This window comes from Pygoscelis adeliae, unplaced genomic scaffold (genome assembly GCF_000699105.1).
Source record: "Pygoscelis adeliae isolate BGI_AS28 unplaced genomic scaffold, ASM69910v1 Scaffold257, whole genome shotgun sequence".
Classification (NCBI taxonomy): domain Eukaryota; kingdom Metazoa; phylum Chordata; class Aves; order Sphenisciformes; family Spheniscidae; genus Pygoscelis; species Pygoscelis adeliae.
Genome location: NW_008825215.1, coordinates 629,780 through 645,848, shown reverse-complemented (window position 1 = coordinate 645,848; position 16,069 = coordinate 629,780). Strand labels below are relative to the sequence as shown.

At 48.5% G+C, this 16,069-nt stretch overlaps 1 protein-coding gene across 1 annotated transcript in view; it reads right to left on the bottom strand.

Moving 5' to 3' along the window:
• RHPN1 (rhophilin, Rho GTPase binding protein 1) overlaps positions 1-16,069 on the bottom strand; it is a 39,900-nt gene that overhangs the window by 15,421 nt on the left and 8,410 nt on the right. The window contains exons 2-3 of the mRNA XM_009329148.1: positions 5,771-5,886; positions 1,633-1,761 (exon numbers count right to left, since the gene is read on the bottom strand). Coding sequence (XP_009327423.1) covers positions 1,633-1,761; positions 5,771-5,886 — 245 coding nt within the window. The remainder of the gene's footprint in view (positions 1-1,632; positions 1,762-5,770; positions 5,887-16,069) is intronic.

The window sequence follows — 16,069 nt, the reverse complement described above, 5'->3', positions numbered from 1 at the left end:
GGGGCATCCACCACCTCTCTGGGCAACCTGGTACAGTGCTTCACCACCCTCAGTGTAAAAAATTTCCTCCTTATATCTAGTCTGAATCTCCCCTCTTACAGTTTAAAACCGTTACCCCTTGCCTTGCCCTGTCGCTACAGGCCCTGCTAAAAAGTCTGTCCCCATCTTTCTTAGAAGCCCCCTTTAAGTATTGAAAGGCCACAGTAAGGTCTCCCCGGGGCCTTCTCTTCTCCAGACTAAAAAAACCCAACTCTCTCAGCCTTTCTTCATAGCAGAGGAGTTCCAGCCCTCTGATCATTTTTGTGGCCTCCTCTGGACCCGCTCCAACAGGTCCATGTCTGTCTTGTACTGGGGACCCCAGAGCTGGATGCAGTGCTCCAGGGGGGTCTCAGCAGAGCGGAGCAGAGGGGCAGAATCCCCTCCCTCGACCTGCTGGCCACGCTGCTTTGGATGCAGCCCAGGATACGCTTGGCCTTCTGGGCTGTGAGCACACATTGCCGGCTCATGTGCAGCTTTTCATCCACCAGTACCCCCAAGTCCTTCTCGGCAGGGCTGCTCTCCATCCCTTCATCCCCCAGCCTGTAGTGATACCGGGGGTTACCCCGACCCAGGTGCAGGACCTTGCCCTTGGCCTTGTTAAACCTCATGAGGTTCACATGGGCCCACTTCTCCAGCTTGTCCAGGTCCCTCTGGATGGCATCCCTTCCCTCTGGCGTGTCAACCACACCACTCAGCTTGGTGTCATCAAACGCCATCCACCCATCCATCTCGGGAAGGGAAGGAGGGGCAGCAGCTCCCATCTTGCTGCAGTGTCCCCGCTCTTTTCTGCCTCGGGGATTTCTGCTTTTCCACCCAGTGAAGCAGCGCTGCCGAGCCGCCCTGGCACGTTGGTTTGCTGCTGGCGAGCATGCTAGGATTACTGCTCCGGTGAGTCAAGCCCGAGGTGGCTAGGTAAGCGTTTCAAAGCGACAGAGTGTTTCAATTAACAAAAGGTCTAACCTCGGAAAGAGAGAAAAATAACCTAATACCCTTGATGGGAAAAGAAACCAGTGAGTAATCCACTCTGGGAACAGCCAGAACAGAAGGTTGGGCACCTGAGCAGCCACGCTTTTAATTTCTTCTGCTAAATTCCTATTTCACCTGCTGGAAAAAACTCATGCTCTGGTGGGATGCTCAGGAAAGGAGGATGAGGCAAGTGAAGATGGTTGCTTCTGACTTATTCGTCCTGCTTTGGGACATCGGTGTCCAGAGGACACGCCATCCATCTCCAAATGCCTCCTAAGTATCTGCTAGGCCCTCAGTGTAAAAAATTTCCTCTTGCAGCTCCATGAGTTTGGTCTCCTTGCAGGTCTATAGATGAAACATGGATGTTCCCAGGGTGAAAAACTGTTTCCAGCAAATCTGGCCCATGCCTGAGTCCTCCCCTGTTCCCCAGCCACCACCTCGTGGTCCCTGCCAGAGGGCCAAACCCTGCGCAGAGCAGGCAGGCAGAGCAATGGGTACGAGACGAGAGGCTGCCTTGCTCCCAGAAAAAGCAAGAGTGAGATAATGATAAAAATAAAATCCCAACTGAGCAAGCTGCTCTTCCCACACCACAAGCAGCTGCCTGCCTGGCTCGGCTGCCTGGTGTACCTGTCGTTCTGGTACACGTCCACGCTGCTGTTCAGCTCCTCCAGCTCCTCCTTCAGCAGCTGCAGGTTGGAGTTCACGTAGCTCAGCTCCAGGGCGACCGTCTCTTTGACCTTGTGGTTACTGGTGGCCCTGCAAGACAACACCGTGTGGATCAAACCTCCCCCATTTCATCAATGCCTTTATTTATCAACGCTTGGTTGCACTGATAAATAGAGATTAAGTTATCCAGCGGAGCAATACCACGTGCATCCATGCAAACCGTCACACAGAAACCGTGCCTCTTGCTCTGCACATGATCATAGAATGGTTTGGGTCAGAAGAGACCTCTAAAGGTCATCTAGTCCAACCCCCCTGCCCTGGGCAGGGACATCTTCAACTACATCAGGTTGCTCAGAGCCCCGTCCAACCTGACCTTGAATGTTTCCAGGGACGGGGCATCCACCACCTCTCTGGGCAACCTGTGCCAGTGCTTCACCACCCTCAGCGTAAAAAATTTCTTCCTTAGATCTAGTCTGAATCTCTCCTCTTTCAGTTTAAAACCATTCCCCCTTGTCTTATCGTTACAGACCTTGGTAAAAACTCTGTCCCCATCTTTCTTATAAACCCCCTTTAAGTACTGACAGGCTGCAAGAAGGCCTCCCCGAAGCCTTCTCTTCTCCAGGCTGCACAACCCCAACTCTCTCAGCCTTTCAGGACCGGGGAAGCCAGAACATCCAGACTACTGTGCTGTGGAGGTTGAGGCCAGGCAAAACTCATTACAGCGTTGCACCCTGCTCAGATGAAACTGCTATTCCTGCCCTAAAGCAACCTTCCCCTTGCCCATCCATGCTCCCACCTCCAGTGCAGCTTGAGATTTGGCTATGAGCACTCCAGGTGCTCACCCACACCAAAAAAAAAAAGTGCTTTATGGTTGGGTTTGAGGAGGACAAAAAACACCCAAAAAACTTACTTTTGGGTGCAAACAACCCTTCTGCAAGAGAAGAGGCTTGCTGTGCTCGCCCTTTAGGAAAGCCGGATCCTGCCCTCCCTTCCCCACTCACAGCAGATGTAAACACCAAAGATTGATTTCAGCTGCCTGCTCCCAGCAAGACAAGCTCCCAGGCTGATTATAACCTTCTTATCTGCTCCAAAGGAAAGCAGGGAGAGATAACCCAGAGCTGGCAGCGTGCAGTCCAGTCGTCGGCTGAAAGGGGCTCCGGCTGCTCGTGCTAAATCATGCCCGGCTCCAGGAAAAATAACACGTGCACGAGCTCTGCTCAGCCAGGGCACCGCTCTCCCCCCAGCTTTTGCAGAGCATGTTGCCTTTGAATTGTGTGTTTTTTGTGGATAGCATCCTTCAGGGGCCTTGCCCTGACCTGGCTCAGGGCAGTAGAAGAAGCTATGCTGTTTTTCTTTTAAGATGCTGGTCCTTTAGGGTCTCCTCCCCTGACACCCCTTGGCTGAGATTTCCCAAGGCCACTGCATTTTTTTATTCTAAACAAACAAAGAAGAAAACACAGCAGGTCCAAGGATCTCCGCAGCCTCTTCCATTTAAACATCCTTCTTTAAACATCCTTCAGCACTTCTGCAGTTCCCCATACAGTATCAGCACAGTAATCACCCTCTTTCCATATAAACCAGTATTCAGTCACTGTTTTAGTCCTCCACACATCACACCACCTCCAGGACACAGGTGCATCGCTGCTGTCGCTACAATTTTCTTCCAATAGGAATTAAAGGGTTTCCCCTTCTTGCTCCCAGCTGGCAACAATATCTTTTTTTCATTATTATTATTATTTTCTTGTATTACCAATAGCTGATTTGTGCTGATCTGCAACCCAGCGAGACCAGGGTAACATTTGCATATACACATGACCTATTTCTGACCAGTGCTTTCACCCCTGCTCTGCAGCAGAAAGGACGTATCACCCTGCGAAGCCCAATCGTGCTCTGCAGGATTTTGCAAGCACGTGCAAGTTTTTCCAAGATTTGCCACCAGGTTAAGGTTTTAAAGCCCAACGTCGCTTCGGGGCACTTCAGTTTGCACTCTGCAAGCGCCACATGCAGCAATTAAGAGCACAGTAACTCTCAGAGAGGTAATTTAGGGGAGCGCTCGGTCGTTTCCGTGAGCAAACCTGCACTGATGCACTTTGTGCTCCCTCTCCGGGGCAAGCACCGATCTCCATATGAGCACGCAGAGCCTACGTGTCTCCATCAACCTCCTCGGTGAAGTTATCCGCTGTTTGCTTAGCTAACACCAAAGAAAGATTTCTTTTTTTTTTTTTAATGTCTTTTTAAGAAACTGGTTTATTGGCGACACCTTTATCTCCCCAATTGCTTCGCTCAGCCCCAGTATTTGAACAAGAAAGGAAAAGGTTTCCGCTGCCTCTGCCCATTTATTTATCCAGCAAACAAACCCTCTTAACACCGCTGAGCAAACACCACGTGCATTTTTTCCAGCACACCATTCACGGCAACCTCTCCAGGAAAGGGGACCGATATGTTGAACAGAACAGTTCAGGAGATTTTTTTTTTTTTAAAGCATTGAGGGGTTTGGTTCAGTTTTTTTTCTTGGCAGAAGCAAAGAAACCAGCAAGTTCAGCTGAAAACTCTGCTCCAAGCTGGGCAACCCACACCTTCTTCTATTTGCATTTAGCACTAGCCTAGAGAGATGCAAAGGAAGTTTCTCCGTGCAACTCAAGTCTATAATTTTTAAGCAGTCCCAAGCCTTTAATTTCAGGCACAAGCTTGATTTCTACCCCCCCACCCCAGATTTCCCATATTTCGTAAGCTCTGAGCGCTGTAGCGCCCAGAAACCCACATTATTTCTCAGCTGCAAAGTGGACTTGGGGGAGGGAGGAAAAGTGGCTGCTACCAAAGGACATTCAAACTGCTGATTCAGCAAAAGAAAAGAGAACCCCATCAGTGCATTTCCCTGGCTGAGTAATTAAGATGTGTTTTGCATCACATTTTTGCTCACTCCCCCGCACGTGGCTCTGATTCCCGCTGTTTGCACCAAAACCGCGGCCAGGCACGTTTCTGCTGAGCCAGCACATTTTCCCCCTATTTCTTTTTTTTTTATAATAAAGGGGAGTCGCGTGGAGTGGCACACGTTGGGCTTTCATCGCCTTTTTTTAATTAGATGAGGCACGGCAGCCTGGTTGAAGCAGCGGGGTATGCGGGCTGTAACCTCACCTCCCCCGGGAAGCCCCGCTGTCCTCGGCCACCGGTAAAATACCATTTCTTCCTGTAGTTTGGTGGAGCAACTATTACTCTCTTCTTCCAGGTGCATACGCCACTGACGTTAAGTCATTCAAGTTCAGAAGTGAAAAGTCAATCTTTTGTTTTATTGGGGGGAAGAAAAAATAACAAACTGGCAAAATATGCCAAAAAAAGCTATTTTAGGGCAGCCTTATTAATATTTTCTTATATTAACAGACCTGCCCACCCTGCACACGTGCTGCAATATCCTACAGAAACATGAGATACACACAAGAGCTACCAAAAAAGGTCATCCTTGGGTTAAAAAAAAAAGATAAAGTAGCTGCAAAAATAACGTGATTGCATCATGATCGCTCTACAGAGGAAGGCATTAACCTGCTGACTTTACTTCTGCTGGACCAGCTGCAATCTGAAAGGTACCAACTTATGCACCATCCCATAAATGCATCCTCCCAATAGGGTGAAGAGCCACTGGACTGCGCCCATCTGCAGAGACATACCTGAATTTTCCGATTCTGCTCTGGAGGAAGCACTGGGATGGGGATTTTTGGAACCAAAGCTGGATTTGACCCACTGGGGTTATCAGATTTAACCCGCTGGGGTTATCAGGCAGGAGCTCCGCAGTCCGAGCTCAATCCCGGTTAAAACATTTATTCCCCATTATTCCACCTGCTCACACCCGGTTTTGTACCAGGCTTCCAGGACGTTAAAATGATAATTTTTTTTTTTTTATTAAAACGCATAGCATCAGCATTCCATCGAACGGCGGGCAGGCATTTCTAGGATGGACGCTGCAAAGTCAAGGGAAGATCAAGCAAACCCCACCATAGCCATGGGAGTGCCAGCATCAGCTGCCTCCTAGACATCAATACTGTATTTCCCCCCCCCCCCAGCCAAATCCCTGGGCCAGAGGGACGCTCCGGGGATCAGGACTCACCTGAAGAGGTTTTCTGCTCCCGCTCGCATCCTCATCTCCTTGTTGATCTGCTGGTTAATCCGCGCCCGGCGATGCTGCAGTTTGCTGCGCTGGGTCTGGGCGAAGGGGTCGCAGCCCTGCTGAGAGAGAGGAGCAGGCTCTCACCAAAACCCCCACCATTTTGGGATTAAAACTCACACTTTCAGAGCCTGGCACTGCACTTGAAATAAAAGTTGTTTTATCTAATACCACACATTGCTTACAGCAATTTATTTTCTAAGCTATTCAGAAAATGCTTCCCAAATACAGCCACGAAGGGATACAGGAACTAAGCATCTCCCTTCCAGGGTCTCGCCATCCAGACACAAGACAAGACCCAGGGGGCTGCAGATGAGCTCAGTGTAACCCTCGAGCTTGGGAACAGATGTGACCCTACGTCTGTAAGTGCTCCCATCTCCTGCTGGCTATAGGGGATCGAGTGCAGGCAGCAAGTCAAGAGTTCATGGGGGTGGAGAAATGAGTTGCACAAAGCAGTAAATTAATTCCATCCCTGCCTCCTTCTTTGGCTTCGGCTCGGATTTTTTGCAGACAGGGAAACACGGTTAATCTCCAACTTCAGGAAATAACAGACGGCAATATCTCTCTGTCTCACAGGGGCAAGAGGTTATTATGGGATGCCCCAGGCAGAGAGGTTGCCACGAGGAGGGTCTCCGAATCCAGGGCCACAAAAACTCTGCCCAAGCAGAGATGATTTCCATTGTGCAGAGAGGTTCAGATGGATTAAATGAGCCTCTAAAAGACCCCTGGATTAAAAAAAAAACACAACAAAAATCTGTTTGGGAGGGCACAAGGCTGGGCAGTTTAAGAGGATGGAGACCTCCGAGCCTGCTTTTCACACACCAGTGCAAAGCACAGGCAGATCCCTCCGAGAACATATTAAGATCCACCGTAGCACTAAAAGAAATTCCTTAAAGCCGCTATTTCTCCCTCTTGCTTCCCTTAGAAAACCTCTGTTTGCTATGCACATCAGTCTTACCCTGCTCCCCACTGCTTTCCCTCCACCACTGCTGGTGGACCCCTCGCCTCCACATCAAGAAGGGGTTTTGCTACCCAAGAGACTCTACAGAGCACCAACAGTGCCTGCTCTCAACCTGTCCAAAACACCTTCTCAGCTAATTTCTTCCATGTAGAGGTCTCGGTGGGGCTCCCCCAGGTCTCACCTCATCCTCCAGGATGACTCACAACAGTCTCAAATCCAACAAGCCAGGGCAACGCTTGGTTACCTCTCCAGAAAACACTGTAGGTCCCAGTGTTACTCTGGGAAAACTTACTTCTACCAAATTATTTGATTTTTCTGGGGAAGTAGAAAAGGAAAAAAAGAAATCCTTGCTCAAAAAAGTATGAGATCAGCTTTGATTAGTAAGTAGGGAATGGAAAAATTACACATTTTCATGGACGTCAGCTTTCTGAAAATTAATTTCTTACATTTGAAGTCCACAAAGTGGTGCCCCCTTTGAAAAGGGTCTGGGATTAACATTGGCATTTTCATTTGAGTGAACGATTTGAGCTCCTAATTGGTACATTGGAGACTAAGGAATCAGAGTCACTCCATCTGGTCCATAGATCTGCAGGCTTAGTGCTTTACAGTAATCCATGAATTTGTTGAAATTACTGAAGGAACAATCTGGAAGCATGAGACCCTGATTATTCTGGAAAAGCAATTAAGTGGGACCTTAAGGAAAACACCCCAACAGCTGCACAAATCTTGGGTCTGAGACACTCGGGAGCAAATACAGGAAAGGCTGACCCAGAAGTGCCACTTCTGGATTTACCCTGGGGGAACCCATCCATCCTGCACACATTGTTGGCTCCCCGGGGAAAAAAAAATCCAGAAGTTGGAAGAAAAAGGAAAAGGATGAGGAATCCCACACCACGAAGCCCAAGAAGGGGCCATGCCAGGTTTTCTCCAGCAAGAAGGAGCTGGGTCATCGCTGAACACGGCCCTTGGGAAAAAAAAAACCCCAACCCAACCGTGCTGGCACTACTCAAATCTGAGCACCCAGAGGCTCCCAAAGCAAAGGACACAGCACCAACCTCTTGTCTAGAGAGTAGCTGCTCATGCAGATGTAGTCCAAGATACTGCACAAGTATTTCTTTTATTAAAGGCTGATTACAAACATTGTGCCTTCAATGACGTTTCTTCATACAGTGCAAGACATTAACCCAGATGCGGAAGTTAAAGCTTAAGGGGGGGAGAAGGAGCCATAAAGAGAAGGTGGTACTTATTAAAATTTCAACAGCCCCTCAGGTTTACACATAAGAGCTGTGTGCGCTTGTCAACTCCAGAGACACACAAGACAAGTGCATATGCAAATATATCCAAATACATGCAAGTGAGCAGGATCCAGGCCCCCTCTCTCTGCCTCCAGAGCCATAAAAATCCATCCAAAACTCAACAGCCCCAGTAGCAACTGTTGGAGGTGGAAAGCACCTCTCTGCCTCCAGCTCTTCCTACAGGAGCTTTCATCACCTTTGAGACCTCTCCACTTCTTGCAAAGCTTTGCTTGAAAGCGGTCAGAGGATTTTAAGATTTTTTAAGGGGGGAAGAAGAGCAAAGACTACCTGAATACATGGACAGGAGGCCAGACGAACTACAGGTGAGATGATGGAAGAGGCACGAGTGGAAGGACTATCCAAAACCACAGAGAAGGTCCATGAACGCCTCCTTGTCTGGAGGTGAGGCAAGAAGAAACTAAGTAAGAAAAGCAGCGAGATGCAGAGTGGCATAAGACAACACTAGGATGGCTCTACAAGATATTCAAAAACAGCGTTAAAACCTCTTCACTGCAAAAGCAATTAAGAGGTTTAGCTAATTGACTGGGCAGCTCCCCACTTCTTCCATGCCTGGCTTGAGACAACACCAAGGGGCAAAATTTGACTGGCCACAGTGTCAAACCTGATGATCGAGACCCCTCTCAAGAATGCAAACAGAGCAGCACTGATAATCACGAATCACTTTGGCTTTCCACAAGGGCGCAAAGGAGCTGCCCTCCAGGAACGCTTGCAAGCCCTGATGCAGCTGGGGACCAAACACAGTTCAACAACATCCAGGACATCACAGCATTTGGATTTGCTTAGACTTGGAAAGGGAGGTGCTTAGCTCTTCTCCCTGGGATCCAGCGATAGGACTCATGCGAATGGTTCAAAGCTGCACAGGGGAGGTTTAGACTTGACATTAGGAAGCATTTCTTTACTGAGAGGATGGTCAAACACTGGAACAGGCTTCCTAGCGAGGTGGTCAACGCCCCAAGCCTGTCAGTGTTTCTAAGAGACATTTGGACAATGCCCTTAACAGCATGCTTTAATTTTTGGTCAGCCCTGAATTGGTCAGGCAGTTGGACTAGATGATCACTGCAGGTCCCTTCCAACTGAAACAGTCTGTTCTATTTTATTCTCCCTCCGAGAGACACTAAGCCATTTGTAGAGCTGCGAGGTTCCCCCCCCCATCTGAACACTGGGTGTCTGTTCAATCTGTTTTAAAGATATAGTTATCAATTCCCATCCAGGCTCCTAAGCCAACAGCAAAAAGGTACCGAGAAGGCAGGTATTGGAGCACCTGATGTAATACCAAAGCCTTGTGAGGATGTCGAGTCAGGATCTTGAGACTTGCTGCCCTTAGGGACTTCATGTGATCTCCCCGCACCTTGCTTTCCTCCTCACCCTTTACGAAGTTGGGTAACTGCAGTAACCCATAGGATTGCAGCACATCTCACCTCGAGAGGATCTGTCGTCGGTCCCAAAGCATCATCCCTGGCTGGCATGGACCAATATAAGCATTACGCCAAGGCCACCATGGGGAACAACCAAGCCTAGTCTGCAGCTGCTCCTGGAGCATTGCAGAAGTGACGTTATTTCACAAATATTGGAGCAAGAAGGAAATTCAGCTCCAGAATAAGATGCTTAGCCCAGGTTACCTTACATAGGAAAGGAAACACCATCAGAAGCAAAAAAGGTCGTATTTAAATCAAAAGGTAGATAGGAAAGATAGAGAGTCAAGAGGAGAGCGTGCCCGTCCTCCAACAGCTTGCGTTCAAAGGAACCTGTGCCTGTACTCTAAGTTGCAGCCAAAAGCTAAAGACTACAGCACAGAGTTTCTAAAGTAAGTGGTGATTTAAGCACGCCTTACATAAGGGGGGACATAGGAAAAAACCCCACCAAAACCCAGTGTTACGTTATAAAAGCGATTTTCCTTGCTTAATTCTCCTTTGTACAAGCTCTTGAGGTCAACCCTTTAAGGTCAGAAGAAAGATGTATTATTTCAACCAGCCTCTTGAACTTTGGGGTGCACCTAGGGACGTCAATTGAAGAGTAAAGTTGGGTGCTTAAGAAGGGGCCAGGTTGAACGTGAGATTTCTTAGCCTTCCTGGTTTAAAACTTTTGTAAAAGAGAAGTGAGCACATAACTCTTCCAGTAAGAGGCCATAAATTGTGTAGCAGCCAGGGAACAGCACAGCTTGCATGTACAGAGGACAGCATATGTTAAGAAAGCCATGAAAACGAATGAGGTGTGGGTCATTAAGTTACACGAGTTGTGTCCAGCTCTGAAGTTTATTGCCTCTGACAACGCAGGATTAGAGCCAGTATTATTGTAACAGGGCCATTTTATGCTCAGAAGACACCTGCCAAATAGCATTGCGTTCAGCCCTCGGCATGGAAAGATGACAGCGTTACAGAAAGCGCTCAGCCAATGCCTCCACCTAAGGGAGAAAAGGGAAGAGGCCAGAAGACCCCTTCCAGAGGAGGCCAAGACAAACACGTCCCCTTTGAGGGATGTCAAGGTTTCTGCCAACTCAAACCCTATCTTTAAAGGGAATATATACAATGATGTAATGGTGTTAGTAACTCCCCTCTTCCTAGGGGAGTTAGTACTAACAACTAGAGGTTGTTAGTAACAACCTCTTCCACTTCAAGAGCACCCATCTGGGGTGTTAAATAGGGCAATTACGTGGTTAGGTTTCCTTCTATAAGCAAGTCCTTAGGGAATGTTTATTTAGAGATGATCACCAAGTGTACTTTGCACTTCACATCTCCAGTAAAGGCAAAGAGATGAAGCCTGGATAGGTCTTGGGTGACAAGACACGCCTAGAGCGTTACTTGTGACCCCACCCCGGTGCCAAAACAAGGCCACCGCCTCCCAGCTTTCCCAGCACTAATGACAGAAAAAACTAATCACCTATAGGAAGAGGTGGATGCCAGCAAGTCCAGAGGGCAAAGCCACGCACAAAGGGACTAATTTCTCCTCTTTCGTTTCTGCTAGAAGAACAGGAGCTCAGTCGCTGGAAGCAACTGAGCAAAAGCAAAACTTAAGCAATATGAAGCGATCAAAGGACAACTGCGAGCTGTTACCGTGACACCTGTGAGAAGGGAAAAACACGATCCTAGGACATGCTATTAAAGTTATAAGCAAGAGAGAAATGGAGATGCAGATCCGGTTGCTTAAGGGACTCCTGCATCCTTGTCCGGAGGAACAGGCACGGATCAGGAGCATGCTGGTAAAAACCAGGCATGGATCTCTTCAGAGAAATCAGGAAGGGGCACGTAGCTGGGAGTTAAGTTATAGCCCCAACAGTTATCACAGCTAAAGCTCCCAGCTACCTGCAGAGCTTGGCTGGATCACAGGAGGTGCTCCACAGCCTACCTGCTGAAACATGGACCAAGCCTTGCCATCTCCAAGACTGGCTTTAGCCACAAAACGGTCACCACCAGGATTATGGCCAATCAGAGCAGCAGAAGAGTGCCCACAGAACAGCAGGAGAAACTAAAGTAGTTTAATTTGCACGTAGACTGGAGATATCCGTAATATGGCAGTGGTGAGATGAGTCATCACCTCATCACCTGGTTGGTGATGACTAAGCTATAGAGCCAGCCCCACCAGCAAGCAGACAACCTTCAGGTGCCCAAGGACAGGGAAGTTCAAGGAGAAAGCTGCAAGGGGAGCAGGGCACCAGCCAGCCTCGTATCACTGCCGTGCGGGTATACAAACATATGGAGACCCTTGCTGCCAGATAATGCAATATAAGGGATGAGCTGCTGCTTCAGGGAAGTCAGGCATTTCCTTCCCCCCCAATTCTCTCTCCTTTTCCAATGAGGGAATCACCCGGTTTCGTGGAAATCAAATTATCTGCCCCAAAATTCGTCCTTAAGGTCATGCACTACACATGGTCAGCAGCACATCTGCACCGCAGTCCTGGTACTCCACGTCAGACAACACAGGCCCGGATCCAGCCTCACAACGCGGAGCGATGTGGTTGATATCGGACCACCAGACACAGTCCCAGCTCAGGGACACAGCTGAGGACCGATGGCAGGATTAAGCCCATCTCAGCTTCCACTGCTCAGACCAACTTGGGAGATGGTGGATACCATGAATATCTTAGCCATAGCCCAGCTGCATTTAGCAAAGGGACCAACGATGCTCATCTGCTACATCCCTTGAAGTCTCAACTGCCTTCAGCATTTCCTTTATCCCAGATGGCTTCATAAGTTCCTTAAAGCCTTAAGGATTATTTTATTTTAATTTTATAATTTATCCCTCCCAGGGAATAGACAGCTTATGGCTTTTTTTTAGGGGAGGGAGTCAAAAGGCATCAAGAGTGTTACTATTGAACCCTTCCCCAGGGAAGGAAGAGGTCATGGTTCAGCTCTTCTGTTGGACAACCCGTTGGGATTTCACTCATTTGACCTCTCCAGTGCTGCCTTGTTCCCTCCTCACACCAACCAGTTGCTGAGTTGGTTGCTCAGGGCATAAATACACCCCTCAGACAAAATGGCAGGAGCTCTGCTGGAGCCTGGCTCCCCGTGACTCATCTCCACCTCATCTCCTCCTACCCCGGCAGTTCCCACAAAAGCCACCCCAGGTGCTCCTTCTACACACACAGAGAGAGAACTGGCAGTCAGAATAAAATAAATATAAAAAAAACTTTTGCAGCCAAAGGCAAAGCCAAGCAAGGCTACAAAACAAGCCTGAGATATCTCAGTTTGACACCTGATAACCACGAGGGCCATGCTCCAGATAGAGCCACAGCAATCTTTGGACATCATGAGTCACCCCGTCTGCAAACGGTCCTCTCACCCAGAGGGGGAATTCCTTTAGGTAGGACTGGGATTCATGGGCAATGCCAAAGCTGTGCCAGATTGGGTTTGTTGCTAACCCTAAAGGTCCCCAGTCTTCAGAGCTGTCTGCTTAGTGAGTCCCGGGTGGCGAGCTCCTACAGCATTCACCACCACCACCAAGTGAGCGACCAACCAACCTTTCCAGCACTACCAGTCTGCGCTCACGATGCAATTAAAGAAAACTGCACACGAAGAAGCACAAGGTGCTAAAGCACAAGGAAACCAGATGGCTTGTGCCGAGGAAGCCTTCAGCCCCAGCAGGGATGGTGAATGAAGAGCTGAAGATCGGTGCTTGGGAGGGTCAAGCACCAACCGCCAAGCGTAATTCAGGCAGAGGTGGGCAACTCTGTGAGAGCTGGTCAAGTCCAAGCTGCATTTGCTCTCCACTAATTCACCCAGCTTGCATCAAGGCACATTACAGTATATCAACGTTTGCTCTGCAGTTAAAACTAGAGCAAAATACCTGCGCAGAGACAAGGAACAGCCAAAAGTGACAACAATTTCTGCAGCTCTAGGAAGCGCCGACACACAAGCTACCGCTATCATTAACAGAGGTACCCTTGATCCATGACCCAACCCCGTGCGCTGAGCACGTCGTCTCCAGCTGCAACCTCAACCCTACAAGTTTCACCCACCAATTGCTTACAACATCTCCCACTGAAAAAAATTAGGCAAGTACTTAGTTTCATCCACTCTCAGGAGCAAAAATATTTCCTAACCCAGAGTTTTGTCCCCAAAAAGGGATGTTTCCAAGTACACAGACGATCCAGCAGCTGGAAAGCTTGCTGTGGCAATAGGGTAACTGGAGCATCAAACTCTCAGCACCTATTTTACTTCCAGAACCACACTAGTCTAAAAACTATTTTGATAGAGTCAGAGCTGCCAACTGGGATTATTATTCCTCTTTGCAACCCGTGAGTTTGAGTCAGGCCAGCACAGGACAAGTAGCCAAGTGACCCTGGTTTAGCCACGTTAGCTTGTGGGATAGAGAGCAAAACAAAAGCCAGAGAACTACTCCACACACAAAAGCGGGCTTTAAAATTCTCTTTTTTAAAAGATTATCAATAATTTCCTTCTCCCGGCCAAGGGCATTTCAGAAAGTAATACGGGCTGTTACTACAAGACAACCAGTAGGTTACAAGAAATGTTTTTGCTCCCTGAACATCTATTTATATATAAAAAGTCCCTAACATGAAACTAATCTCATGAAGCACTCCAGCTGAAAGCTGTTCTTCTGTGGGAGACTTTACCAGCTAAACCCTCTAAAACCTTTTATTGAGAATATAGTTACACCACACAGCCTTTTAACAAATGAGTGGAGGATTAAGGTTTTAAATTTCCCAAAGAAGTGCCCTCACTGTTGCCTAACGCACTCAGCAAGAGGAAGGAAAAATAAAATGGGAGGGAAAAAGAAAAAGAGATATGGGGGACTGGGGTTTTTAAACAGCAAAACCTGCTTCCAGGGCTTGAATCTTAGGAGTGTGAAACTGCTCTGGGGAGCTGGGGGAGGCACAGGGGTGTCTGTGCATCATGAGAGCCAGGGCAGCGAGCCAGCAGGAAACAGATGTATTAAATCTTCAGCTCTAGTACATGAACCCTGGCAATAAATAAATAAATAAAATCACCATCACAGCAGCACTCGGGATCCCCTGCAAGAGAGCGAACACGCAGCGGCTGCATCCGCAGCCCCTGATGCTGTCAGGGTGGGAAAAAAAAACAACTAGAAGAGACTATATTGAGAGTTTCTTTTAAATAAAAAACTGATATCATTAATGGGAAACCTAATCAGGTGTTTTGGCTTTTTTTTTAACTAAAAAAAGTAATCATGTTATAACAGAGGCTGCACATCCCCTGCCAGTTTCCCCACCACCACTAAAGCTTTGCAACATTTTCCTATGTTATTCTCCTCTGCGCTACCGTCCGGCAGATCCAAACAGGGTGAACTGATTGCTCATACAAGGTAAATGGTGTGTCTGTACACAGAATAAATTGGGAAGAAAAAGTCCTGCTAATCTTCCCTTACAAGCAGCACCTGCTATTTAGACAAGGCCCTGGGTAAACTCCAACCTGGTTTAAGGTTGCAACCTCTTCAGCTGCAGTTGAAGAGGCCAGGCTCAAGTGACTCAAGATCAGACTGATCCTTGTTCAGCCGAGGTTGCAATCTCAACCCTCGCTCAGGCAAAAAACCACCTCTAGAGCCTGACTGAGTTTTGCTTTTTAGGTTGTTGGGGTTTTTTAGGTGTGTTTTGTTGTGTTTTGTTGGTTGTTTTTTTTTTGCCGAAGGGCTGCAGAAACGCAGCTCTCTGCTGAAGAACGAGTTTTGAAAATTATATACTTGCAAGAAGAGATCAGATTACAGGGCAAACTCACTGCAGGTTTATAAAGCTGGCTCCCAGGGGACAGACCTAACGGGAGACGCACTTAAACAGCCCCAAAAACTAGTGTTTACCCATCTTTTCTCGCAACAAGCGGCGCTCTTTAAAGCCTCCTTGACCCCAGGAGCGTGCATTGATGACCAAGGGATGGCGGGGAAAGACGAGTCGGTGGCAGCCCGAGGACAAACCCTGTTGGTTTCACCCCCCTGTTACTAATTAAACGAGTGACGCCAGCGGAGCTATCGGCCCCATCTCGCACGCATAGCCAGGCTGCCGTTGCACCGATTTTCCTTGTGGGCAGCTCCCGGGGGGAAGAAGCGTGTCAAGCGAGCAACAACACCCTGCCCGGTACCTCCGATGGTGGGGGGGGAGGCGGGCAGGCTGGACCATCTTCCTATGGGCAGGAAGGAGAAAAAGCCAAAATATAGGAGAATTTGGTTAAAAGTAGTCCCTGGGAAGCTTGCAGATGGAGCCAGCAAAGGAAGATGTGATAGAGGAGTGAGTTTAAGAGATGATGAGCTGTGAGATAGTTGTGTAGGTCTCCTTATGGATGAGCTACTGGACACATTTCTACCCCACATCACACATCAAGCCCTTCCCCAGCCAGCCCCCTGCCACGCCCTGACACCCCCAGCACGGTTTGATGGCCAGGATGGACCTGCACCCCCACCCATGCCCTGCGGCACCCATGGGGACCACCATCCCCATGGACCAGATGGGGATACCCAGCCCCACAGAGCTTCAGTCGGGTGCTCTGCCATCCTGCTCCCACC